Source organism: Esox lucius, chromosome 6, assembly GCF_011004845.1.
Source record: "Esox lucius isolate fEsoLuc1 chromosome 6, fEsoLuc1.pri, whole genome shotgun sequence".
Lineage (NCBI taxonomy): Eukaryota > Metazoa > Chordata > Actinopteri > Esociformes > Esocidae > Esox > Esox lucius.
The window spans coordinates 21,810,361-21,838,356 of NC_047574.1; the positions used below are offsets into that span (position 1 = coordinate 21,810,361).

Here is a 27,996-nt window from a genome sequence, read left to right on the forward strand (position 1 = left end):
CAAAAATAATAACTGTCATTGTTTTATATATATATATATATTATAGAAAACTAAGCAGATAAACACTACTCTTGACTTTATTAAAAACATAAAGTTATATTGTTTATCTTAGTTTTGTCACCAAAAATGTAAAAAGTCACAGGAAGGAGTGGTTATACAGTACACCTTTAATCATCGTATGTGTGAGTGTGTGGCTGAACAAACCACATGTATTGAGGATAGAACTTTGATATGTTTTCACCACAACCATATAACCATTGTCATATCAGCCGGGGTTTTGACATCTATATTTTACTAAAAGTATAGTACGGGGCCAGTATCATGAAATCCTCTTAGTTGAACTTTCACACAAGGTTTATGCACTGTACTCTAACACTGGTTGGAACATCACACAAAGCTGTAAAGAGTACTGTATAACAGCATGGAGAGCATGGAAAGAGCATATGGCCTGGACGTCTGGTTCTTTTCTGTATCATAGGAGGTAGGGAACAGAGATCTCACTGACAACAATATTAATTTGGCAATCAGTGTTTGGCTTTGCGCCTGAAACAAGGGCAGGCAAACCTTTTGGCCCGAGAGCCACATCAGGATTTATAAATTCAACAGAGGACCAATGTCTTTGTCAAAATCCATTTCTGGACGAGTTATTTGACAGGGCGACAGTTATTTGTGACTGTGAGGTGACCAAAAAGATGGACACCTCTGTTTTCCATTCCGTTCCACACCTTACCTTGTGACAATAACTGATCTGTGTTTTTGGATTTGAAGAACACCCCAGGTGGAATCCTTCATGTAGAATGTCAATATTGATTGTGCTTGTGGAAATAATCATTTTTACTCAAACATTTCCCCAGATCTGAAAGGTACCTCAGGCCTTTGTCTGCCCACCCCTGCTCCAAAACTATTATGTTTTCTCTTCTTGAGAGTCTTTCTTTCTTTCTTTTTCTCTTGTTTGGATCGTTCTTTACGGCAACTCTTTCTCCTATCCCAGATGTAGGGCTCCAACCAGAGCAGCATGTATGATGGAGGCTTGTGGGGGTCAAGAGGCGTCAAAGCTGAAAGACAAGATGGCAAAAGGGTATTACCATTGTGTATGAATGTGTGTGGGTGTGTATGTGTGTGTGTAGGCCTGTGCTCAGCAGAATAAGGGCCAACCTCTCTAGGTAACCTGAGTTCAGATTTATCTGGCCATTAAAAGTGTTTCGTCATTAAATATTAACCAGGCCCATCACTCACCCCGCAGGCATCACTTCAACGCTAGGGTCAGAGCAGAGTGACCACTAACTCACACAAACACACCTTCAGTCCGGTCAACACTTATAGATGCTATTTTTGGCTTCCAGGGTTAGCTTTCAGGGTAAAAGTGATTGCTTATGGTTAGGTGTGCGTTTCGATTTAAGGATATAGATTTTTGGGGTTATGGAGTTAAGGTTAAGGGTTAGGGAAAGATGATATATGTACATCTACAGTTACTCCCCAAAAAGTATTCAGTAGAAATGCACTACAAGGCTGTGTGCAGATTGTATGGAGTATGTACAATGTATGGACTGTGTAGACTGTATGTACTGTGTGGACTGAATGGACTGTGTAGACTGTATGTACTGTGTAGTCTGTATGTACTGTCTGGACTGAATGGACTGTGTGGACTGTGTAGACTGTATGGACTGTGTAGACTCTGTAGACTGTATGGCCTGTGTAGATTGTAGACTGTATGGACTGTGTACACTCTGTAGACTGTATGACCTGTGTAGATTGTAGACTGTATGGACTGTGTAGACTGTATAGAGTGTGCAGTGTGTAGACTGTATAGACTCCTTTTGTCTTACCTGTCCCAAAGCTTAACACTCCTGCAGGTGTTGGTGCAGCAGCCAGCAGATATGAGAGCTACAAACAACATGAATAAATATAATATGTTATTTGTGTACAAACACAACACCTTGACAACAATACCAGCATTTAGTGGAATATTGAAAATATTTAATATTGTGTGTGGATGTTTGTGTGTGTGTGTGTGTGTGTGTGTGTATAAGCCTACATTCAGGTCGTACTAGTGGTTCACTGTAGTAATGACAGTCATTAGGAGAAAATGAAATGGCATCAAATACACTGAAACAACGGACCTCTGATTTAATTAGCTATAGATCTCAATTTTGACAACTGACGACAAAAGAATTCCTGCAGAAAACTGAGAACCTCCTTTTTCAAATGTGACAACAAGTATTACACATGATAGCAAGTGCTTTTCCATAATTGGATTTGAAGATAATATAAAGTCGGCACACTTTAGGGACAGCAATACCTGTGGCAATAAGTGGCTCTGAATTGGCTGAAGTGGTCTATCAAACGGTTATGGCTTGCTTGCTCCTCTGGCAGTGGCCAGGCTTATAGACACACACGTGGATCTTTAAAGCATCTTCAAAACACCCCTTGGTGGGAGTATTAGTTGATTTTATATTTATTTTTAATTAAGCAGTAGTTGCACAATACAACAGAAACATCTCTGGCCAACCTTTGCCAACTGAATTACAGATAATTACATATTTTCTGTCTCTCTCTCTCTGTCTCTATATCTCTGTCTCCATCTCTCTGACTCCCTCTCTCTGTCTCTCTGGATCACTTGGTTTTTCTCTCACTTTCTCTCTGGCCATAATGTGGGTGATATCATTTTAGATCTGAGACATGACCTTTCCCATAACAGTTGGCCCAATCAGACACACACACGCACACAGACACAAAATACACATGGATAGTGACATATTCCATTTAATTTCCCCTGAAGCCATAAATCAAATTGTAGATGTGACCCTAGGCCTATTAACTAGAGATGACCATTATTGAGTATCGGTTGCCATGGTCACAGTCATTGAGCTAAACTGAATGAATACCCATTACAAGACTATGTATGAATGCTACCCGTTGCCTTGGGGAACATCCTTTGCCATTTGATAAAGCTAAAGCCCTGCTTTGACAACCATCATCGACACATTCTAACACCAAAACGTTAACAAAGTGAGCTAGCTATTCAAAAACAATACCTAGCAATCAACATTCAAAATAACTCCTGCAAGCACTTTTACATCAACATTCATCCTCTTCAGACCCCCTAACCCTTCATCCCTTCAGAGCCCATAACCCTTCATCCCTTCAGACCCCCTAACCCTTCATCCCTTCAGAGCCCATAACCCTTCATCCCTTCAGACCCCCTAACCCTTCATCCCCTCAGAACTCCTAACCCTTCATCCCCTCAGACCTCCTAACACTTCATCCCCTCAGACCCCCGAATCCTTCATCCCCTTCAGACCTCCTAACCCTTCCTCCCCTTCAGACCTCTTTACCCTTCATCCCCTCAGACCTCCTAACCCTTCATCCCCTCAGACCTCCTAATCCTTCATCCCCTCAGACCTCCTAATCCTTCATCCCCTTCAGACCTCCTACCCTTCATCCCCTCAGACCCCCTAACCCTTCATCCCCTTCAGACCTTCTAATCCTTCATCCCCCCAGACCTGCTAATCCTTCATCCCCTCAGACCTCCTAACCCTTCATCCCCTTCAGACCTCCTAATCCTTCATCCCCTTCAGACCTCCTAATCCTTCATCCCCTTCAGACCTCCTAATCCTTCATCCCCCTCAAACCCCCTAACCCTTCATCCCCTCAGACCCCCTAACCCTTCATCCCCTTCAGACCTCCTAATTTTAAATCCTCTTCAGACCTCCTAACCCTTCATCCCCTTCAGACCCCCTAACCCTTCATCCCCTTCAGACCCCCTAACCCTTCATCCCCTTCAGACCCCCTAACCCTTCATCCCCTTCAGACCTCCTAACTCTTCATCCCCTTCAGACCCCCTAACCCTTCATCCCCTTCAGACCCCCTAATCCTTCATCCCCTTCAGACCTCCTAATCCTTCATCCCCCTCAAACCCCCTAACCCTTCATCCCCTCAGACCTCCTAACGCTTCATCCCCTCAGACCTCCTACCCTTCATCCCTTCAGACCCCCAAACCCTTCATCCCCTTCAGACCTCCTAATCCTTCATCCCCTCAGACCTGCTAACCCTTCATCCCCTCAGACCTCCTAACCCTTCATCCCCTCAGACCCCCTAACCCTTCATCCCCTTCAGACCTCCTCATTTTAAATCCCCTTCAGACCTCCTAACCCTTCATCCCCTCAGACCCCCTAACCCTTCATCCCCTTCAGACCTCCTCATTTTAAATCCCCTTCAGACCTCCTAACCCTTCATCCCCTTCAGACCTCCTTACCCTTCATCCCCTCAGACCTCCTAATACTTCATCCCCTTCAGACCTCCTAATCCTTCATCCCCCTCAAACCCCCTAACCCTTCATCCCCTCAGACCTCCTAATGCTTCATCCCCTCAGACCTCCTACCCTTCATCCCCTCAGACCCCCTAACCCTTCATCCCCTTCAGACCTCCTAATCCTTCATCCCCTCAGACCTGCTAACCCTTCATCCCCTCAGACCTCCTAACCCTTCATCCCCTCAGACCCCCTAACCCTTCATCCCCTTCAGACCTCCTCATTTTAAATCCCCTTCAGACCTCCTAACCCTTCATCCCCTCAGACCTCCTAACCCTTCATCCCTTCAGACCTCCTAACCCTTCATCCCCTCAGACCCCCTAATCCTTCATCCCCTTCAGACCTCCTCATTTTAAATCCCCTTCAGACCTCCTAACCCTTCATCCCCTTCAGACCTCCTAATCCTTCATCCCCTCAGACCTGCGAACCCTTCATCCCCTCAGAACTCCAAACCCTTCATCCCCTCAGACCCCCTAACCCCTTCATCCCCTTCAGACCTCCTAATCTTAAATCCCCTTCAGACCTCCTAACCCTTCATCCCCTTCAGACCTCCTAATCCTTCATCCCCTTCAGACCTCCTAATCCTTCATCCTCTTCAGACCTCCTAATCCTTGATCCCCCTCAGACCCACTAACCCTTCATCCCCTTCAGACCTCCTAATTTTAAATCCTCTTCAGACCCCCTAACCCTTCATCCCCTTCAGACCTCCTAATTTTAAATCCTCTTCAGACCTCTTAACCCTTCATCCCCTCAGACCCCCTAACCCTTCATCCCCTTCAGACCTCCTAATTTTAAATCCTCTTCAGACCCCCTGACCCTTCATCCCCATCAGACCCTTTCAGCCACCTTGTTCCTTCAGGCAGGACCATAAGATCAGATGTTCAGTGAGCAGGCAGGTGGCAGAACAGAAGGAGAGGCAGGAATTCGGAGAAGGGTTCCAGAGGCCATGGTCAGCCATCATCTGTCATAAATTGTGTGTTTACAGAACATTCTAATAACTAGGACGACACTGGGGTAACCTTCCCCAAACACCCTCCCCTGTAAACCTCCCTCTGAGCAGAGTTCCCAGTCCTCAGAACCACCTCAGCTCTGCTGGCTCCCCACTGGTCCAGCCACACGAGCGGAAAGAGACCTCTGGCCAGTCCAGACGTGTCCGCTCTGCTGCACCCGAGTGCGTGTGTGTTTTGGCTCTCCTGCATTTTGTTAGTGTCCTCTGAGGCATAGCCTCATTGTGAGGTGAGGAAAGAGCGGAGAACAGAAAGAGGCGACTCTTTGAACAACAGAACCAGGCTTCTATGAATACTTCAAAGAGTAAACACACACACAAACAAACACACACACACACAAAGTTAAAACACACACAACGATACACACGCCAGTTTCACAGATTTATTTTCTGTACCTGAATCCCTCCGTGGCATTCATTAGACAGTGTCAGTAGTGGTGTGCTCTGAATCTGAATGCCAGCGTTAGGTTAGTTCCCTGGTGGGGACCAACCAGCTCACAACCCCAGGAACCAGTTCTAAGTGTTACACACAATATCAAACAAACATACAACTCAATGCAATTATCTGGGGCAGAATGGGGATGTGTTTGTGAACACGCATCCATGCACGTTTACATATAGGCGCATATGCGCACAAGCATGGGAGAACGCGCATGTGTTCATGACAGTGTAAGCGTGTGGGCGGGTTAGCTGCATGCGCATCCCATTTAATATGGAAAATATTCCTTCGCAGAAATTGCAGGCAAAAGGCTTCAAAGTGGAAATGCAAATGAGAAACCCGGGTGAGCAGCTGCTGGCCTAGTTCAGAACCTGTCCTCAGCAGAGGACCTCTGATCGCTATCACACACGACACACACACTCACTCCGGTTGAGAGGATACACACGCTCACATGTTTGACAAACAGATGAACGATTGCTGGCACTGGGTCTTGTCTCATGTTGCCAAGGACCTCGCCTGACCTCCTCCTGACATCTCCTGGTCCAACAGAACCTCAGGTCCACACGTAATGAGGTTCATACCGACATCTCTGGTGGTCCTGGTACCGTACTGACCTATTCCTGCCTCCTAGCACCCAAAAGAGAGTAAAAAAAACAGTGCACACACACACACACACACACTTTCCTCTTGTAGTTGTTTGTTTCAGAAATTCTAGAGAGCTCGCAGGCGGGGGCCTAGAGACCAAATACAGTGATTGGAGCACATCAGGGAAATGAGACTGTTAGGAGCTTAAACTACTATTTAGAAATAAGATCAAACACTAGCGCTGTGTTTTCTCTCGGGGCAAATCAGGCTCTCTTTACTAGTCCTACTCATAGCGTCCACCAGAAGCAGAACAATGTTCTGTTTCTTGTCTTCTCTCTGTTAAAAGCAGTACTGAGGAACACTACTGATGATGTAAACAGCACTGCTTTAACTGCTGTCTGCCTGCCTGGTACTGACACTATGATAAAGGTAGTGTCAGTACCTTCTCAACCCCTGAAGGATATTTTCTCCTATAATGAGTATGTTTCTATGCACCGACATGGAAACCGAAACAATATCTTGGTGCCTCTAGCTAGCTTAAAGCAGTCGTCTCCACTAGCATTTGGAGTGTAAACTCAAACTTCCAGTACCCACTTCCAGCAAGCATAGTGCTTGTCGGCTCACGTGACTTTTCCTGGGGCCAAAAATCATGGAAGTTTGGATATGTCAATATTGCAATTTTTTATATATAAAATAAATCATGCAGCCCTAAGTGGAAGCAGCATGTAGAACATAGTGGCATCTTCATGGCTACAACTAGGCTCAAATAGGCCAAGCACCATACTGTGTACAACCCTCCAAAATCAGCCTATGATTTGTCTATTTTCTACACTTTCTCCCTTTTGCTCTCTGTTTTTCTGGCTCTCTAGCACTGTTGCATGCTACCCAGATGCATGGACACATGCGGGTACACACACACAGACACACACCGCCATAGGTGAGATTCACCTTTTACTGACCGAGGAGAGCCATGTCATCAGTTCTGGTGAAGGTCTGATTAGGAGCTTATGTGCTGACTCCACATGACTTCCTGTTCTAACGCCATACTGGTGCCAAAAAATACTATTATCAAGGGACAAATTCAGCCTTCTGAAAGGAGCACTCACATCCACATTGGAAGACACTAATTGGAATATCTAACAGTCCATTTAGTTCCAGCTTCACCAAACTCTTGAGAGATGAACTGGCCCTTGAATGTGATTGGTACATGTTCAAGAGGGAAACACTTGCCTCTATGAGGATTAGGATTCAAACATTTCAAGGACGGATGAGGTTTGTGTGGATATTCTCCATCAGTGAAAACCCAGAAAAATAAAGGTCCTGTCTTTTTGTCCTGTACTTTTCCAAGCTTCTGCAGCTGTGTCTTTTTTCTTCTGGTTGAACAAGTCCTCAAGAAAGGAGTCTGAACACAGAATATCGCTGAAGAATCAGCAGCAGAAGAATCTAGAGCTGTGTGTGTGTGTGTGTGTGTGTGTGTGTGTTTGTCTGTCTGTGTGCATACGTTCTTGTGCATACAGCCAGCTCCTGAAAGACGGAATGACCTTCAGCTTGGCGTACCAGTGGCATTGACTACAAAGAGTCCGTACTGCTCAGAGAGTATTTTATATGAAACAACCAAGCATTCGTCATACCCCTCAATGTGCGTCACACACTCATGCTCTCACAGTGAGGGACCAGAGATGACTGGCTGAATGGAGCATGGCAGTATGGATGTCATGTGCCCTTATGACAGAGAAGAGGCTCTCGCTAATGTCCATCTGTTTATCCAGTCCCTCACAACCATACGCACACCCCCATGTTCACAACACATAAACATTCTCTCTGTTTGAACATATTGTCATGGCTTAGCCAGCATGACGGGCTGTCCCGGAGCACAGGTGGAGTCTGGGAAATGGGCCAATGGATTTTCCCTTCCTACTGATTTATAGGAACTCAGTCTCTACCTCCGTCCTACAGTACTCTGCATTGGACTGATGACTGGCATGTTTGTACCTTATTTGCTGTGTGAATTTCTTTCTTTCACTTCTTGAAATGTGCAAAGCATTCACCGTGCGTGTTATTCAGAAAGAAAATGGCGGGAATAAGTTTAGATTTAAGTAAATCCCTGTTGATTTGTGTTTGGATCTCAAAACTCACTCAATCATTGGTTAGAGATGATCCAGTCTCTATTCCCTGATTTTGACGTCACCACGAATGACCTCTACAACGTCAAGTCTCCGAATGAAATAGTCAGGAAATGCCAAAAACTCTGACTGAATCGCCAGTAACGAAAAACTGCCTAACCCATTGATTCTGTGCCTGCAGAGGTCTAGAACGGCCACGGTGAAAGAACATAAGATCCTTAGTGTGATTGTCATGCCTTCTGTTTAGGTGAGCACATACCTCTCTCTGCCCACAAGAAACAATTGAGGTAGGCCAGCTGACACCCACCCAAAACTGCAATGCCTTCACTTGTGGCACACACTCATCATATTCTCTGTAACAGACACACACACACACACACACACACACACACACACGCCTGCTGAAATGAAGGCACCATCTGTTGCTGCTCATGCCACACACGACCCCTATGAGCAAACACAGCAACATCAATGTTCTGGTCTTAAGGACACACACACAGCCTCCGGCATATCAAATCACTCATCTCTTTTTCAGCCACCCTGTCATTACCTAAAACACATGATCTACATAAACATAACAAACATTGTTGGGATTTTTAAGGGCAGACACCATCAATTAAAGCTGTGATTAATTAATGTAACACGCTAATGCCCACACAGAAAAACATGAACATTAAACAACAAAATAATGATCTATTTCTGTGGGTGTAGAGGAGTTAGAAAACCGCAGACCACGACTATAGAATGTAATCAGTGTTACACAGACAGTAATTTAGTCTCCGTCAGGCTGGCAGGTAGTTAGGTACTGTCCTTGACAAACTGACAGATAGTCATGTACATTTTCTGAGGGACTGACAGATAGAAATGTACTGTTTCTGAGACAGTGACAGATAGTAATAAATGATTTCTGAGAGATTGACAGATAGAAATGTACTGTTTCTGAGACACTGTCAGATAGTAATGTACTGTTTATGAGAGATGGACAGATAGTAATGTACTGATTCTGAGACACTGAGATAGTAATGCACTGTTTCTGAGATGGTGACAGATAGTAATGTACTGTTTCTGAGACAGTGACAGATAGTAATGTACTGTTTCTGAGATGGTGACAGATAGTAATGTACTGTTTCTGAGATGGTGACAGATAGTAATGCACTGTTTCTGAGATGGTGACAGATAGTAATGTACTGTTTCTGAGATGGTGACAGATAGTAATGCACTGTTTCTGAGATGGTGACAGATAGTAATGTACTGTTTCTGAGACAGTGACAGATAGTAATGTACTGTTTCTGAGATGGTGACAGATAGTAATGTACTGTTTCTGAGATGGTGACAGATAGTAATGTACTGTTTCTGAGATGGTGACAGATAGTAATGCACTGTTTCTGAGATGGTGACAGATAGTAATAAATGATTTCTGAGAGATTGACAGATAGAAATGTACTGTTTCTGAGACACTGTCAGATAGTAATGTACTGTTTATGAGAGATGGACAGATAGTAATGTACTGATTCTGAGACACTGAGATAGTAATGCACTGTTTCTGAGATGGTGACAGATAGTAATGCACTGTTTCTGAGATGGTGACAGATAGTAATGTACTGTTTCTGAGATGGTGACAGATAGTAATGTACTGTTTCTGAGATGGTGACAGATAGTAATGCACTGTTTCTGAGATGGTGACAGATAGTAATGTACTGTTTCTGAGACAGTGACAGATAGTAATGTACTGTTTCTGAGACAGTGACAGATAGTAATGTACTGTTTCTGAGACGGTGACAGATAGTAATGCACTGTTTCTGAGATGGTGACAGATAGTAATGTACTGTTTCTGAGACAGTGACAGATAGTAATGTACTGTTTCTGAGATGGTGACAGATAGTAATGTACTGTTTCTGAGATGGTGACAGATAGTAATGCACTGTTTCTGAGATGGTGACAGATAGTAATGCACTGTTTCTGAGACAGTGACAGATAGTAATGTACTGTCGCTGAGAGACTGACAGATAGTAGTTATGTACTGTTTTGTCGCTGAGAGACTGACAGATAGTAGTTATGTACTGTTTTGTCTCTAACAGACAAATAGATAGTCAACACAGTCTCTGCACAGTCTGGCAGATATCCGGAATTTAATCCAATCTGCACTGGATCCAAGTTGTAATGCACTTGATATTTAAGTAATTTTAAATTAAGCTGATATTAACTAGTGTTATTTAAATATATGTACACATTTCTATATTCAAGTACTTGTGATAGTACATTTTTACTTAAAAGAATATTTAAATATTTGAATGTGTTGAAAAAAAAATATTTGGAATTATTTATCTTACTTTATAAGACATTTTAATTATTTAGCATTTTTGTGTCGTTGTAGAAATTTGTTGCAGATTTTTATATTACTGAGAGATATTGAGCATGAAAAGTAATTGAATTAAACTTGACACGATGTATAAGAGTACTAACTATCTCTGTACAAAGGACACTAGGTAGGAAATGTGATGTCCCATTACTGATGGGTCCCAAACACCCTGTCCATACCACCTGTTAGGAACTGTGTATGTGACTGTCATAGGACTCTCTGAATAGACCCTTGGGTCATAGGTTGAAATACGCCATACAAGGGTATTTTGTAGGATAAACTATTTCTTATAATAGTCTGTGTAATGGTTGGCTATGAACACTGACCACCTCCTGTGTCTCCTGGTATGAATGACTGTGTATACGTTGTAATCATTTGGAGAGAGAAAAATGAAAGAAGGAACATCGGAACCTCATGCAGAATAAAGATGGCTCTCCCCTGACTTCCGGTTGCATTAATTTTGTTCATGGATCACAAATGGACAGAATCTAAAATTACTTTAATGTTATATATTGTTTCGAAAAATACTCAAATACACAGCAAATACACAGCATATTTTTTATAGCAGATATTCAAATACAAATGCAATATATTAGGGTTGCACAATATTGGAAATAACTGACATTACGATATTTAGTTTTTCTGTGATATATATTGCGATATGAAAAAACTGAGGATGTCTTCAGAAAGAGCTTTGGCTATCAACCTGACAGTCTGTATCCTTCATTCTTCCCCAGCCCCATCCTCTACAATTACATTTTATGAAACTTGTTATATTTAACAGGTTGCTAGGTAATACTATGTAACAGTATTAGTATAGCAATAGCAACAGTAGTAAAATAGAATGCGCAATTGGGCATAACTTACCAACTGCAAGATGCAGTCTGTGGCCAAAGCACTGCAATCTGGTCCACTTGTTCAGGGCGGCAGCCTTCACCATGTTCGCGCCATTGTCTGTTGTTATACAGAGTAGACGACTCTCATCTAGGCCCCAATCAGCTAAAGCTTCTCTCATCCCTGTTGCGATGTTCTCACTTGTATGATCCTCTGGGAAAAATGCAAACAGCGACTTTTCAGGTGGAAGTCCTCATTAATAAAGTGTACGGTCAGACTTATGTAGGGCTCTGTTGTCCGGCTGGGCCACAAGTCTGTTGTTACTGTATAATATTCCACTTGTGACAGCTCTGTTTCAACTTGTGTCTTGCATTTCTCGTACAGCTCTCAGATGGCAACTTGAAACAAATAGTTGCGTAATGGCATTACATACCGCTTGTCAAGCAATTGGATCATGTTTTTAAAACCCTCTTAACTTTGTTAATTGGTACCATGTCTTTGGCGACGTCAAATGTTATTGAATCTGTGATTTTTCTCTGCCGTTTGGAACCTTTCTTGTGTGGTGTTTTTGCTTCGGAGGGTACTGAGATGCTTTGCACTCGTCATACGAAGATTTATGGTGCCGCCTTAAATGATCAAACTAATTAGTTGTGTTGCCTCGTATTGTGGCAACAATTGCAAGGCACTCTCGACAAAGTACCTGTTTATGGTCAACATTATCCTGTCTGTAGCCAAAATATTTGCATATAATTGACGATGCATTTCTTTTTGCACCCAAATTCTCAATTTTGGCGTTTTTTTGCCTGTTCTTCGCTCATCATTTCGTCACGCGCAAGCAGAGCCTGCTTGTCAACCACATGCAGCAACGATCTCCGTGTTTAAAATAATTATAATTAACTGTGTATCCAAAAACACATAAATCGAAGTAAATTACATTTTATCAGACAGATATAATGCTAGTTTTCCATTTGAAAAAAATATATATTGTAGATTGATATATGTTTACCTTACTAAATCGCACGTTCTGCGATGTGACTATAGGGGATGCGAACATCGCAACATCGATGCTGAAACAATATATTGTGCAGCCGTATAAAATATACAAATGTATATGTATTATAAATAATATTATAAATACAAATGTATTTGAACCCAGGTCTGCTTATGCACTTATGCAAGACCAGATTCAATACAATTACAGAATTAATTCAGGATGAGAAGGAGTGAGCAAACAGCTACTGTGCTTTTGATTCATCTGATTGCTGTTGGAAAGAATGGACAGCACGTAACCCTGGTCAATTAGCCTAGCAAGCTGGCTAAGCTAACTAGCTAACTTCAGCAGGCTACTTCAAGACCAACACTTACAGCCATGCTACACCACAGTCATCACACTGTTTCATGTCTTGCTATCAGCCATTATGGAATTCCGCCTTTGAAATAAATGGCAGCTGCTATATTGCTGGAGTCGCGTCATCCTATTTTAAAAACTGGAGAGGTTTAATTTATGATAGCTGATGCGTACTATGTTCATTCTGTCTTTTGAATGGACATTATGCGGAAGGAAAGTAAATTTCAATGTGTTTCTGGTGTAGCAGGAGGAACATCATATTGACTAAATGATGATTGCAAGGCATCTGGATTTGTATAGTAGAGCTGAAATCTGTATGTTTTTATGATGTAAAGGAGTATTACTTTTTTTTTTAAATATATAAAAGTTTATATTTATCTTTAGAATGATGAAATATGTTTATACATAACACTGGCATGGGGCTGGAAATAATTGGTGTAAGATTGAAAAGGGATGGAATGTACCTTTAACAGGACAGTTCAACATGGGATTAAAGTAATTCCATTGGGATGTACTTTACGCTACATTATTCTAATCAGGCCCTCCCTGTCCTCTGCTGACCCTCCAGGCACTCCCATGGGACAGCAGCAGTGACAAGTACCAATTCAACATAAAGCACATTACATGCAATTGTTAGGAAATACTTATACAGTTAAGGCATAAAAACTGTTCCCATCCTCACTATTTTATTTGGATGTGCCTGTACCTTTTGTCATTCAAGGCAACTGGTAGGAGGATACGGATGATAGCACCGGGGAATGATAATACTGGGTTAGCATTCATTGTTGTACAGTTTACAGTCAGCATTCACTGTTGTACAGTTTACAGTCAGCATTCACTGTTGTACAGTTTACAGTCAGCATTCAGTGTTGTATGGTTTACAGTCAGCATTCACTGTTGTACAGTTTACAGTCAGCATTCAGTGTTGTATGGTTTACAGTCAGCATTCACTGTTGTACAGTTTACAGTCAGCATTCACTGTTGTATGGTTTACAGTCAGCATTCACTGTTGTACAGGTCAATGTGAGCATTAACCTTTGTTAGGGTTAGTATTCACTGTGATATGGGTTAGGATTAGTATTCACTGTGATATGGGTTAGGATTAGTATTCACTGTGATATGGGTTAGGGTTTGTATTCACTGTGATATGGGTTTGGGTTAGTATTCACTGTGATATGGGTTAGGGTTAGTATTCACTGTGATATGGGTTTGGGTTAGTATTCACTGTGATATGGGTTAGGGTTAGTATTCACTGTGATATGGGTTTGGGTTAGTATTCACTGTGATATGGGTAAGGGTTAGTATTCACTGTGATATGGGTTAGAGTTTGTATTCACTGTAATATGGGTTAGTATTCACTGTGATATGGGTTAGGTTTAGTATTCACTGTGATATGGGTTAGGATTAGTATTCACTGTGATATGGGTTAGGGTTTGTATTCACTGTGATATGGGTTTGGGTTAGTATTCACTGTGATATGGGTTAGGATTAGTATTCACTGTGATATGGGTTAGGATTAGTATTCACTGTGATATGGGTTAGGGTTTGTATTCACTGTAATATGGGTTAGTATTCACTGTGATATGGGTTAGGTTTAGTATTCACTGTGATATGGGTTTGGGTTAGTATTCACTGTGATATGGGTTAGGGTTAGTATTCACTGTGATATGGGTTTGGGTTAGTATTCACTGTGATATGGGTAAGGGTTAGTATTCACTGTGATATGGGTTAGAGTTTGTATTCACTGTAATATGGGTTAGTATTCACTGTGATATGGGTTAGGTTTAGTATTCACTGTAATATGGGTTAGTATTCACTGTAATATGGGTTAGTATTCACTGTGATATGGGTTAGTATTCACTGTGATATGGGTTAGGTTTAGTATTCACTGTAATATGGGTTAGTATTCACTGTAATATGGGTTAGTATTCACTGTGATATGGGTTAGTATTCACTGTGATATGGGTTAGGATTAGTATTCATCTTTGCATGGGTGCCGGACCCTCATTCTGGAAGTGTTCTGTGTTTTTTGTCTGTCAGATGTAAATGAATAAAAAGTAAATGTGAAGGCTTTAGTTTTTTTGATTTATAAAAACTGTTCTCCCTAGTCCCAGTATCAGACTGAATATGAAAGCCAGGTTAATAAAAATAATTGGCCCAAAAAGAAAGCCGCAATTGACCTGTCACAAACACAGCACCCTACTGAACCACTGCTATTTGTCTTGTATCTTTAATCCCAACGTATTTGGAAACACTGGGTTAATAAACCCAGTTGTTAATAAACCAAGGATTTAACACAGAGAACAGTGTGACAAACTGATTCTTCAAGATAATTTTGTTTCTACTGACAGCTGGGCATATACTGTCAAGTGTAAACGTAAATGCATCTCTTGGAGAATTTAATGGGAAAATCTGTAAAAATATCCCTCTAAATTGAATGGAATTATGAAAATAATTTTAGAAATGTGTGTTTGGGAAGTAGAAGAGTGGGAATTACATATACATCAACTAATTGTTGTAGGGCATGAGTGGAGGAACATAAATGCAGATGCTTCCATACAGGTGTACTCTATGACACCACAGGTGTCAGTAAAGGAAGCTGGCTGAACATTCACCAAGCCTTGATGGGTGTCACATCTCCAATGCTAATGCCCTTCACCCAGGGCACTCAAGAGGGAGAACGATGCGTGACAAAGTCAGCAACCAAAACCACACTTCACTGACTGGCTGACACACTGTGATCTCTCCACCAACCCAGAGTGCACAGAGCCATCCAGAATTATTGGCACCCTCGGTAAGTATGAGCAAACAAGACTATGGAACATGTCTGTGTTGTTTATCAATTTTTTTTTATTTAGTTAAATTATCGTCACACACATTCTTAACAAGTATTTATTGATTAACAATTGTTTTTATGTTTTAAAAATGTTTCCTCTATTAAAGGTTAGATTTTGCTGTTAAACCAGAATAATATTTTTCCGTAACCTTATTGGTAGGTTCTTTTTTCTTTACAAAGGGTGCAAATAATTGCAGGTGCTCTCAAAGGATATAGACAATAAATCAATGGTGCTTGTATAAACCTGTAGGAGAACATTGGTTTATATCAATATACTGAGCTGGTATGTTGTTGGATTGATTTAACAATACAACAGAGATGTCCATATTACCCCTGTGTGTATTATAATGTTGTGTGTCCTCAAAACTAAATAAAATGCAGTTTAGCCTGCCCAGAGTTAGATCCACTTTGAGATCCATAGTGTTGTATTGTGTTATCAGAGGGTAACTCCTCCAGGAACAAGACATGTAATGACTAAGAAGCACCAAGGAATGCTATACCCAGACTCTGAATGTTATTGTGATGCTAATAGATGGGGACAGAGAAGACTGATTATGATGCTGTGTTTGGAAGGTGCCTATTGAAGATAGTCTTGGTCAAAGACCATGTCTCCTCAGATGAGCACCTTAGCACTGGAGTGGGTCTCCCAGGGGAAAGTGTGTGTGTATGTATGTATGTATGCATGTGAGAGAGAGAGAGAACCACATCTCTGTGATCCAGGTCTACCACCACAAAGGCAGTCAAATTATAAATAGGTCCCCACAAGATTTTTTGGGGAATATTCACACTAGGGAAAATGTGATTTCCGGATTAGCGGTTAGGTTTTGGAAAAAGCTTATAATTGAATAAATGAGCATTGTGTTCGAATTTGGGTTACTTTTAGGGCCAGGATGAGTTTCATAGTTTTTGGGTTAGTGGTTAAGGAAAGTCATTTTTTTAATGCCAAATATCTGGGCCAGACCTTGATTCATTACTGTACCAGGGATATCTGTGCACTATATGCCAGCATTTTAGGGTGGAAGACTGATTCAAGGGGAAAAAAGAAAGTAGCCCCCTAAAGAATCCCACTGAGCCATTTGGGAAGCTGGTTAAATTATCAACCTCTCAGAAGAAAATGCACTGATCGTCTGACTTATAGAGGGCCGGCTTAGGCCTATAGAGCAGTTGCAATGAAATGAAAGGCTTACAGATGACCACAGTGCTGGCCTTCTCAATTATTTAACACATTCAGGCTTTCACACAGCGGAGCAATAGTGTCAATGGCCATCATTTGTTAATGTGCCCGCTCATGTCAGCAAAGATAATTAAGCAAGATGGCACCTCAGGGGTTTGTGGTATATATCCAGTGTACCACACTAAGGGCTGTCCTTAAGAATGATGCAACATGGAGAGCCTGGATACAGACATTCGCTGTGGTACATGATCCATTTATCCTCAAAGCCCTGAGGTGCCTTATTGCTATTATGAACTGGTTACGAGTTCAATTAAAACAGAAAAAAAATAACGATTTGTCATACCAGTTGTATACAGTCTGATATACATCGGCTTTCAGCCAGGGCTCTAATTTAGCCGTGGTACAGTGGGGAGAACAAGTATTTGATACACTGCTGATTTTGCAGGTTTTCCTACTTACAAAGCATGTAGAGGGCTGTCGTTTTTATCATCTAGGTACACTTCAACTGTGAGAGACGGAATCTAAAACAAAATCCAGAAAATCACATTGTATTATTTTTAAATGATTAATTTTCATTTTATTGCATGACAAGTATTTGATCACCTACCAACCAGTAAGAATTCTGTCTCTCACAGACCTGTTAGTTTTTCTTTAAGAAGCACTCCTGTTCTCCCCTCATTACCTGTATTAACTGCACCTGTTTGAACTCATTACCTGTATAAAAGACACCTGTCCACACACTCAATCAAACAGACTCAATCCTCTCCACAATGGCCAAGACCAGAGAGCTGTGTAAGGACATCAGGGATAAAATTGTAGACCTGCACAAGGCTGGGATGGGCTTCATGACAATAGGCAAGCAGCTTGGTGAGAAGGTAACAACTGTTGGCGCAATTATTAGAAAATAGAGATGATGGTCAATCTCCCTCGGTCTGGGGCTCCATGCAAGATCTCACCTTGTGGGGCATCAATGATCATGAGGAAGGTGAGGGATCAGCCCAGAACTACGTGGCAGGACCTGGTCAATGACCTGAAGAGAGCTGGGACCACAGTCTCAAAGAAAACCATTAGTAACACACTACACCGTCATGGATTAAAATCCTGCAGCGCACGCAAGGTCCCCCTGCTCAAGCCAGCGCTTGTCCAGGCCCATCTGAAGTTTGCCAATGACCATCTGGATGATCCAGAGGAGGAATGGGAGAAGGTCTGTGGGATGTGGTCTGATGAGACAAAAATAGAGCTTTTTGGTCTAAACTCCACTCGCCATGTTTGGAGGAAGAAGAAGGATGAGTACAACCCCAAGAACACCATCCCAACCGTGAAGCATGGAGGTGGAAACATCATTCTTTGGGGATGCTTTTCTGCAGGGGACAGGACGACTGCACCGTATTGAGGGGAGGATGGATGGGGCCATGTATCGTGAGATCTTGGCCAACAACCTCCTTCCCTCATTAAGAGCATTGAAGATGGGTCGTGGCTGGGTCTTCCAGCATGACAATGACCCGAAACACACAGCCAGGGCAACTAAGGAGTGGCTCTGTAAGAAGCATCTCAATGTCCTGGAGTGGCCTAGCCAGTCTCCAGACCTGAACCCAATAGAAAATCTTTGGAGGGAGCTGATAGTCCGTATTGCCCAGCGACAGCCCCGAAACCTGAAGGATCTGGAGAAGGTCTGTATGGAGGAGGGGGCCTAAATCCCTGCTGCAGTGTGTGCAAACCTGGTCAAGAACTACAGGAAACGTATGATCTCTGTAATTGCAAATTAACTTTTCTGATGTATCAAATACTTATTTCATGCAATAAAATGCTAATTCATTACTTAAAAATCATACAATGTGATTGTCTGGATTTTAGTTTTGGATTCCGTCACTCACAGTTAAGAGTAACTATGATAAAAATGACAGACTTCTACATGCTTTGTAAGTGGGAAAACCTGCAAAATCGTCAGTGTATCAAATACTTGTTCTCCCCACTGTATAGTGGTAGTTTACCACACCCCCTTGTGCCTTAATGGTTAAATAATGGAGTAAATGGGACAGAAAGAAGGGGAGGGATACAGTTTGAAAAAGACAGAGAGGTGGGGTGTCAGAGGTATAGTGGGATACAGAGAAGAGGGTGAACAGTGTTAGGTAAGAAGACAGAGATAATGGGGAGGGAGAGCTGTGTTAGGCAGAGGCTTCTACCGAAGATGTCTCTCCCCTCGTTCGCTCAAGGTATAGCTGGGTTGAGTGAGAACCAGGCAGAGCTGGATGGAAGGTGGCGGAGAGAAAGATGAGAATGAGGATGAGATCATGTTAATGTCAGCTCTTCTGAACTACACTGAGTAACCAGGGAGAAGGACAAGGGAACAAAAAATCTGATATACTGTATCTACTGTATTTACCGTATATACACTCACCTAAAGGATTATTAGGAACACCTGTTCAATTTCTTATTAATGCAATTATCTAATCAACCAATCACATGGCAGTTGCTTCAATGCATTTAGGGGTGTGGTCCTGGTCAAGACAATCTCCTGAACTCCAAACTGAATGTCAGAATGGAAAAGAAAGGTGATTTAAGCAATTTTGAGCGTGGCATGGTTGTTGGTGCCAGACGGGCCGGTCTGAGTATTTCACAATCTGCTCAGTTACTGGGATTTTCACGCACAACCATTTCTTCGGGTTTACAAAGAATGGTGTGAAAAGGGAAAAACATCCAGTATGCGGCAGTCCTGTGGGAGAAAATGCCTTGTTGATGCTAGAGGTCAGAGGAGAATGGGCGGACTGATTCAAGTGTACACTCACCTAAAGGATTATTAGGAACACCATACTAATACTGTGTTTGACCCCCTTTCGCCTTCAGAACATCCTAAATTCTACATGGCATTGATTCAACAAGGTGCTGAAAGCATTCTTTAGAAATGTTGGCCCATATTGATAGGATAGCATCTTGCAGTGGATGGAGATTTGTGGGATGCACATCCAGGGCACGAAGCTCCCGTTCCACCACATCCCAAAGGTGCTCTATTGGGTTGAGATCTGGTGACTGTGGGGGCCATTTCAGTACAGTGAACTCGTTGTCATGTTCAAGAAACCAATTTGAAATTATTAGAGCTTTGTGACATGGTGCATTATCCTGCTGGAAGTAGCCATCAGAGGATGGGTACATGGTGGTCATAAAGGGATAGACATGGTCAGAAACAATGCTCAGGTAGGCCATGGCATTTAAACAATGCCCAATTGGCACTAAGGGGCCTAAAGTGTGCCAAGAAAACATCCCCCACACCATTAAACCACCACCACCAGCCTGCACAGTGGTAACAAGGCATGATGGATCCATGTTCTCATTCTGTTTACGCCAAATTCTGACTCTACCATCTGAATGTCTCAACAGAAATCGAGACTCATCAGACCAGGCAACATTCTTCCAGTCTTCAACTGTCCAATTTTGGTGAGCTCGTGCAAATTGTAGCCTCTTTTTCCTATTTGTAGTGGAGATGAGTGGTACCCGGTGGGGTCTTCTGCTGTTGTAGCCTATCCGCCCCAAGATTGTGCGTGTTGTGGCTTCACAAATGCTTTGCTGCATACCATAAACTCTGTTCTGACATTAACATTGTAAACCCTTGCGATTAACTAGGTACGAACAGAACAACAAGCCTACCTCTCAATTACACTGTCATCGCAGTTTACCATGCCTCTAATATGGAATCCTTTCATAAAACATGGATCTCACATATTACTTCTAGATGTTTCAATTAGTTAGTAGCTCCTCGTGAGGAGTCAGATTCAATTTGTGTAATTAAATTCCATTTGTCACTGCTACCATAACTGTCATAGACAACTATTTTTAGGCAAATGCTGTCAATAGTTCTCTCACATATGAAACATTTTATTTACATGGCCACCAGGGTTTGCTTTGAATTCTGGTTGATATCATCCCAGTAAGTGAACAATTTTGTTCAGTCATCTCCTCTATCTCAATCAAGGGCCATGGGGGCAGCTTTTTTTTATTAGATTGCCACTTAAAATACACATTTTTCATCACAGTATAACACCAAGTGTATTAAAAGTAAATTAAACAGGGACATCAATCTGTTCAGTTAGGAAACATAAGCGATTGTGAATCAATGTCACCTGTTTTGGTGCAAATGAAAGTGACAAAATGTGCACTGGAGAGGCAAGCGCAAGACAACCCCCAAAAAGGGGGTTTTGCAGGTGGTGGCTACAGACAATTACTTACTTATCCTTCCTGACTGATTCTTCTCCAGTTTTGTGTTTTGCTAGTGTCTTGTCACTACTGGTAGCATGAGGCGGTACCTGCAGCCCATTCAGGTTGCACAGGCAGTCCAGCTCCTCCAGGATGGCACATCCATAAGTGCCGTCCCAAGAAGGTTTGCTGTGTCTCCCAGTACGGTCTCAACAGCATGGAGGATATACCAGGAGACGGGTCATTACACGAGGAGGGCCACAGTATCTGTTCCTTTGTGCGAGGAGGAACAGAAGGAGCACTGCCAGAGCCCTACAAAATGACCTCCAGTGGGCTACCGATGTGCATGTTTCTGACCAAACTGCCAGAAACAGAATCCATGAGGGTGACATGAGGGTCCAATGTCTTCTAGTGGGACCTGTGCTCACAGCCCAGGACCATGCAGCTCGAATGGCATTTGATTAAATTAGATTCAACTTTATTGTCATTGAACCGGACCAGTACAGTACAACGAAATGCAGCATGGCATTCGCCAGAGAACACCAGAATTGGCAGGTCTGCCATTCGCACCCTGTTCTCTCACAGATGAGAGCAGGTTCACACTGAGCTCATGTAACAGACGTGAAAGAGTCTGGAGTCACCGTGGTGAATGTTATGCTGCCTGCAACATTATCCAACATGACCAGTTTGGTGGTGGGTCAGTGATGGTCTGGGGAGGCACATGCTTGCAGGGTCACATAGACCTCAATGTGCTAGCGAACGGTACCCTGACTGATGTTAGGTCCCTGGATGAAATCCTCAGGCTCATCGTCAGCCCTTACGCTGGTGCAGTGGGCCCTGGTTTCCTTCTGGTGCAGGACAATGCCTGGCATCATGTGGCCAGAGTGTGTTGGCAGTTCCTGGATGACGAAGGCATTGATGCCATTGACTGGCCCTCACGTTCCCCAGACCTGAATCCAATTGAGAACCTCAGGGATGTTATGTATTGGTGCATCTGATGCCTTCCAGTTGCACAACCAACCAAGGGTCCGGGAGTTCACGGATGCCTTGATCCAGGTCTGGGAGGAGATCCCCCAGGACACCATCCGGAGCATGCCCAGACATTGTCGGGAGTGCATACATGCATGTGAGGGCCATACACACTACAGAGTCACATGGTGAAATTGGAACAGACTATGATTTCAGCCGTTTACTTTGACTGAGTTTGAATCCAGCCCTCAATCAGTTGGTGATTTTGGTTTCCACTGACCGTTGTTACATCATTTTGTTGTCAACGAATTACGAAATATACTGTAAAAGATTTTGATCTTTAGTATATTTTGTTCATCGAGACCCGATGTGTGATTTTAGTGTTCCCTTAATTTTTTTGAGCAGTGTATATATTGTTTTACATCAATATGCACACAATACCCCAGGACAACAAAAGTGAAAATATGTTTACATAATGTACAATTACAAATTAAACTTATCTACTTACTTACAAATGTTGCACCAGTCATCATTCACCACTGAGTTACTATTGGGCAAAAGACAACCCAAAACACAAACAATAATAACTGCAAATGCATCCAACACGTTTGTGGAATTAGAAATATCACATTGATATTCCAAGACCCAAATGCTTAATGTTGGATTACTTAAAAAAGCATTGCCATGATTATGGGCCATTGGTTGTGAAAGTGGTGCTGTCAAGAGAAAACGGGTCCACAATAACTGTGTACTATGTCATGTATGTACTGAAATGTGCCCTGTGTCTTCAAAAGCAGTAGCTATCAAACTTGGAAATTCATAACGAACTGAGGTATGACAGTGATCCTATGTATAAATTATACACATAAATCTTACCCCTCCAGCCCAAAATAAGAGTATTAAAAAAGTATTTATTTGCAAGTCCCAGAATGCATTTTTAATATACAACTTTATAATTGTAGATGTTTACATTCTTTTTCCACCGAGATGTTGCTGGGTCAATTTGCTCAAAGTATATGTACACTGTTTCTGTTTAACCAGGTTGCCGTTACCTATTATCTGGAAGAAAAAGATGTGATCTAAATTTAGGTCAAATGTATGCAGTGATAAAAAAAAATTGCTAACTTTTTCTCATCACTGTATTTAGCTATCTATGTTCATTAAGAAATATTGCATTTAGTGTTGTACTAATTTTGACCGTTCCGCTTTCCTTTTGTTTCATATGAAGTGTCTGGTTCACAAGTGTCTGGTTCTGCATCTCAGAGCAAAAGCCATGGTCCGCAGAGAGCTTCCAAAGCATCAGAGGGATCTCATTGTTGAAAAATATCAGTCAGGAGAAGGGTACAAAAGAATTTCCAAAGCATTAGATATACCATGGAACACAGTGAAGACAGTCATCATCAAGTGGAGAAAATATGGCACAACAGAGACATTACCAAGAACTGGACGTCCCTCCAAAATTGATAAAAGACAAAACGAAAAATGGTCAGGGAGGCTTCCAAGAGGCCTACAGCAACATTAAAGGAACTGTAGGAATTTCTGGCAAGTACTGGCTGTGTTCTACATGTGACAACAATTTCCTGTATACATCATATGAATGGGCTATGAGGAGGGTGGCAAGACGGAAGCCTAAGGCCCGGCTGAAGTTTGCAGTAACAAACAAAGTCCCCGAAATGCATGTGGGAAAATGTGTTATGGTCTGATGAAACCAAGGTTGAGGTTTTTGGCCATAATTCCAAAAGGTATGTTTGGCAAAAACAACACTGCACATCACCCAAAGAACACCATACCCACAGTAAAGCATGGTGGTGGCAGCATCATGCTTTGGGGCTGTTTTTCCTCAGCTGGAACCTGGGCCTCAGTCAGGGTGGAGGGAATTTGAACAGTTCCAAATACCAGGCAATGTTGGCATAAAACCTTCAGGCATCCGTTAGAAAGCTGAAGATGAAGTTCACCTTTCAGCATGACAACGACCCAAAGCACACATTCAAATACACAAAAGCATAGTTTCACAAGAAGATTAACGTTTTGGAATGGCCCAGCCAGATCCTAGACCTGAATCCAATTGAACATCTGTGGGGTGATCTGAAGAGGGCTGTGCACAGGAGATGTCCTCGCAATCTGACAGATTTGGAGCGCTTTTGCAAAGAAGAGTGTGCAAATATTGCCATGTCAAGATGTGCCATGCTGATAGACTCCTACCCAAAAAGACTGGCATTTTAACAGGGACTTTTTAATTCCACTGTATATGTCAAATTGCATAAGACCTAATCTACAAAATGTTCAAATTAATACAGAATTCTTAAGTAATATTGGCAAATTCAGTTATTTTAAGAGGGTTTTGCTGTTGCTAAGGAACATGCTGCGATTCGTGAAAAATAAATAGAAATGTAATGAAAATGATGACAAATCCTTTATTTAGTAGGTCACTCTCCTAATATTCTATGCTCACTGCCGCTAAGATCAATACAGTATGGTTTAGGGCTGTGAGCAATAGCCTGGGATCAAGACATAGACACAGACCAATGAATAGTCCTGCCATGTCATCACAGGGGACAATCATCTCAGTCTATTAAGTGTTGTCTTTCAAATGAGCGTATAGAACTGGGGTGATATTGGAAGTGCAGCGTCAGGTTAACTGTTCACCTCCAGGACGACCATGGCCTTACGCAGATGACCTACTCAGCACAATACACCCCTTTTAAAACTACAGATACGCACACACAAAGACACATACCCACACTATACAAACATGCATACAGAAATGGATAAAACAACATTTCTCCCTGATCCATGTATACATACAGAAGGGCAGCTGTCTTACATAAGTACATATTCAGCTGTCCAAGAATCTGTTTCATTATAACGTATTTAAATATAAACTTACTAAACCGCTGATTGATTGCCTTCCTCTCTACATTTATCCAGGACACACAGTGCTGCAAAAATAACTTTGTGAACTCTCTCACACACATTTACACGTGTGCCCCTGGAACTGCAAATAGAAATATCTGAAAGATGGTACTAATAAAAATTATGAACCAAAGACACAGGATTATGCATGCCATAGGGGCACAAATGGAGGCTGTGTGTGTACAAAAATCCCTGCAAGGATAGTAAAACAAGGATAATTTGACCTTGACATTTCATTGGTCCCCATGAGGAAAAAGGCTATATTTGGCTTAGACATTAGGTTTAAGGGAGCTTCTTAGTCCAGGCCATACTACAATATACGAATACAATATAGACCCAGTATCGCTTCCTCCATGACCCAGCGGTCCACTAACCACACTGACCATAGTCACCCAACAATCATAGTTGTCCCATAAAGGCAACAATCTATTGAGCATCTGTGGGGTGATCTGAAGTGGGCTGTGCACAGGAGATGTCCTCGCAATCTGACAGATTTGGAGCGCTTTTGCAAAGAAGAGTGGGCAAATATTGCCACGTCAAGATGTGCCATGCTAATAGACTCCTACCCAAAAAGACTGAATGCTGTAATAAAATCAAAAGGTGCTTCAACAAAGTATTAGTTTAAGGGTGTGCCCACTTATGCAACCAGGTTATTGTGAGTTTTTTATTTTTCCCCCTTGAAGATTTCAGTTTGTTTTTCAATTGAATTGTTCATGTTATAGGTCACATTAAAAGTGGAAAAAGTTCTGACATAATTTATCTTTGTCTCATTCTTTTACATCAAAAAAACCTGGCATTTTGTGTAGATTTTTTTTATATCCACTGTATATGTCCATGATAGATAAATATGGCATTGTTATTATTGGGAATTAGGAAAACCCACCGTTCATACCATTGTATATGCTGCGATGGTGAGGTGACAGCTCGTCTCCAGTGGTTCTCCTTTGTCCCCCCTCCTTGCCTGCTGGGGAGCTGCCGTTCCTCGCCTTCCCTTGCTCTGGGCTGGGGCTGTGGTAGTGGCTGTGGTGCCTTAAAACCTCAGGGCTCCCTACTATCACCCGACCCTTCCTCAGGTGTTCTGGCGTCCCCGCTTTGGGCTCGGGGCTCCCACATCCAGCCCCAATCCCGGCTGTACTACCCCTGCGCCTCTGGTCCGGGCTTGACTGATCCTGGTTTGTACTTTGTCCTGGCCCAGTCCCTAGGAGCTGTTTCTGGACCAGCATGTCAGCACTGCTGGATTTTGACTGGGCCTCAGTCGCCAGTCTTGGAGGGAATTTGCTGTGTTTTTCAGGGCTGGTGGGGCCCCGGAGGCCCCTGGGGTCAGGGCTGGTGAGGGACCCACCACGAGGCCTGCATGCCTGGGGGAAGGTGTGGTAGTCAAGTGTGGAGCTGTGGCGGCGACCTGTAGACTCAGGAACCTCTGGTTTGTCATGGTTGGAGCCCTGCAGAGGGGGCTTGTGATGGGGGTGGTCAGGGCTGTCTGTGCTCCCCGCACTGGAGGTGCTGCTACCGTCCCCCACATCTCGGAGCAACCCTGTTGATGCCCCCCCGGTCTGTGATTGACTACTCTGGCTGTCAATGGAGCTTCTGCAACCCACACCCAGTCCTGCTCCTCCCCTTTTCTCCTCATCCAGGAGGATACACAGCTCTTTAAGATCAAGGTTCTCTCTGATGACCTCTCCCTGTCGCTGCTCAAGCTCCTTGAGTTTCTGCAAGTAGAGGGACACCTCTTTCCTCATGAGACCTGCACTGTAGCGGCCAAGGCGCTGCCACTCCCGGGAGACACGCTTGCCTTTTTGACGATCGTCATCAAGAAAACAGCATAAATCCCGAAGCTCCTGGTTGTCCTCCTGCAGCTTCTGGTTAATGTCCTGGATTACATACACACACAAACGCACACACATAAGGAATGGTGATAAATGCTCAGCACGCAATTATACATTGCAGTGTGTTTGTGTGTGCTGTCATTTTATTGATGATTACTGTGATTTAAAAACAAATCGTTAGTCCTTCAAAAAAAAATATTTGCGATTCTATTTAAATATCACTAGCGGTTGGAGCTGTTAAGCTAAGCATAAAAGAAACAACAAGTGGTCCACTAAAATACAATCTATTGACTAGGATACCTTACAGCGTTTAAACCTCCTACCATTTATTACTTTAATTAGTTTGCAAGGGCAAGCTACAGCTTTTCCAACGCATCATAAATATATCCTGTTTTTTTTACATTAGGGAACAGTGCACAAACTCGGTCAGCCGCATTGTCACACCTAGACTCACCTTCAATCCGCGGATCTCGGTCAGGTGCTGCTGGAGTCGCCGGTTCACCTCCCGGATTAAATTCCCGTGGTCAAGCATAACGCCCATCTTCTCCGCTTCTGCCCTACGTAGACGCCGCACCAGCTCATCTTTGCTCCACTTTAACAGATCCTCGTCGCTAATCTTCGAGAGGTCCTCCGCAGGAGTATCTGCGCTCTTGGCCATCGTCTGGGGTTGCGTTGCTTTCTCCATCGTTGGTTCCTCCAATGAAAGGTTAAAAGTACTAAGGTAATCTACGAATTATGTGAACAAACCACATAATCCTAACTTAACACCTGCACTAACCCAATGTACACTCTCTTTATCTAACGTCCATATAATTATACCAATTACATTTTTGTTCTGTCTTTCTGACGCCCATTCTGAAGCTTTTCAAGACCAGCGTTCTCCTATATTCCCGCCTTTCTTAAACAAGTCCGCTCGAGGTCTCTCCTGCCGAGACCCTCTCCCGCTTGTGGGCGGTTTGTGGGCATTGGCGTGCCTGCTGGCTCTTACATACAGCCGTTGTCTCTAGGGCACTAATGTGCATCGGCCGGGAAGTTGTGGTTGGCTGCAAATGCATCGCAGCCCTTGCCTAGGTAGTTGAATTGCAAA

The 27,996-nt window shown here is 42.7% G+C and overlaps 1 protein-coding gene across 2 annotated transcripts; it reads right to left on the reverse strand.

Annotated features, from left to right (window-relative positions):
• ccdc85a (coiled-coil domain containing 85A) lies at positions 1 to 27,996 on the reverse strand. Of its 2 annotated transcripts, none has more exons than XM_010904173.4 (4): positions 27,364 to 27,996; positions 25,976 to 26,954; positions 1,827 to 1,884; positions 1 to 1,055 (listed from the first exon to the last, which is right to left on the reverse strand). In XM_010904173.4, exons 1-4 carry the CDS (start codon positions 27,592 to 27,594, stop codon positions 1,040 to 1,042), a joined length of 1,284 nt encoding a protein of 427 aa, XP_010902475.2. In that variant the 5' UTR covers positions 27,595 to 27,996; the 3' UTR covers positions 1 to 1,039. The 2 variants fall into 2 exon arrangements, with proteins under 2 accessions (XP_010902475.2, XP_010902474.2); XM_010904172.4 differs by having other exon boundaries at positions 25,967 to 26,954.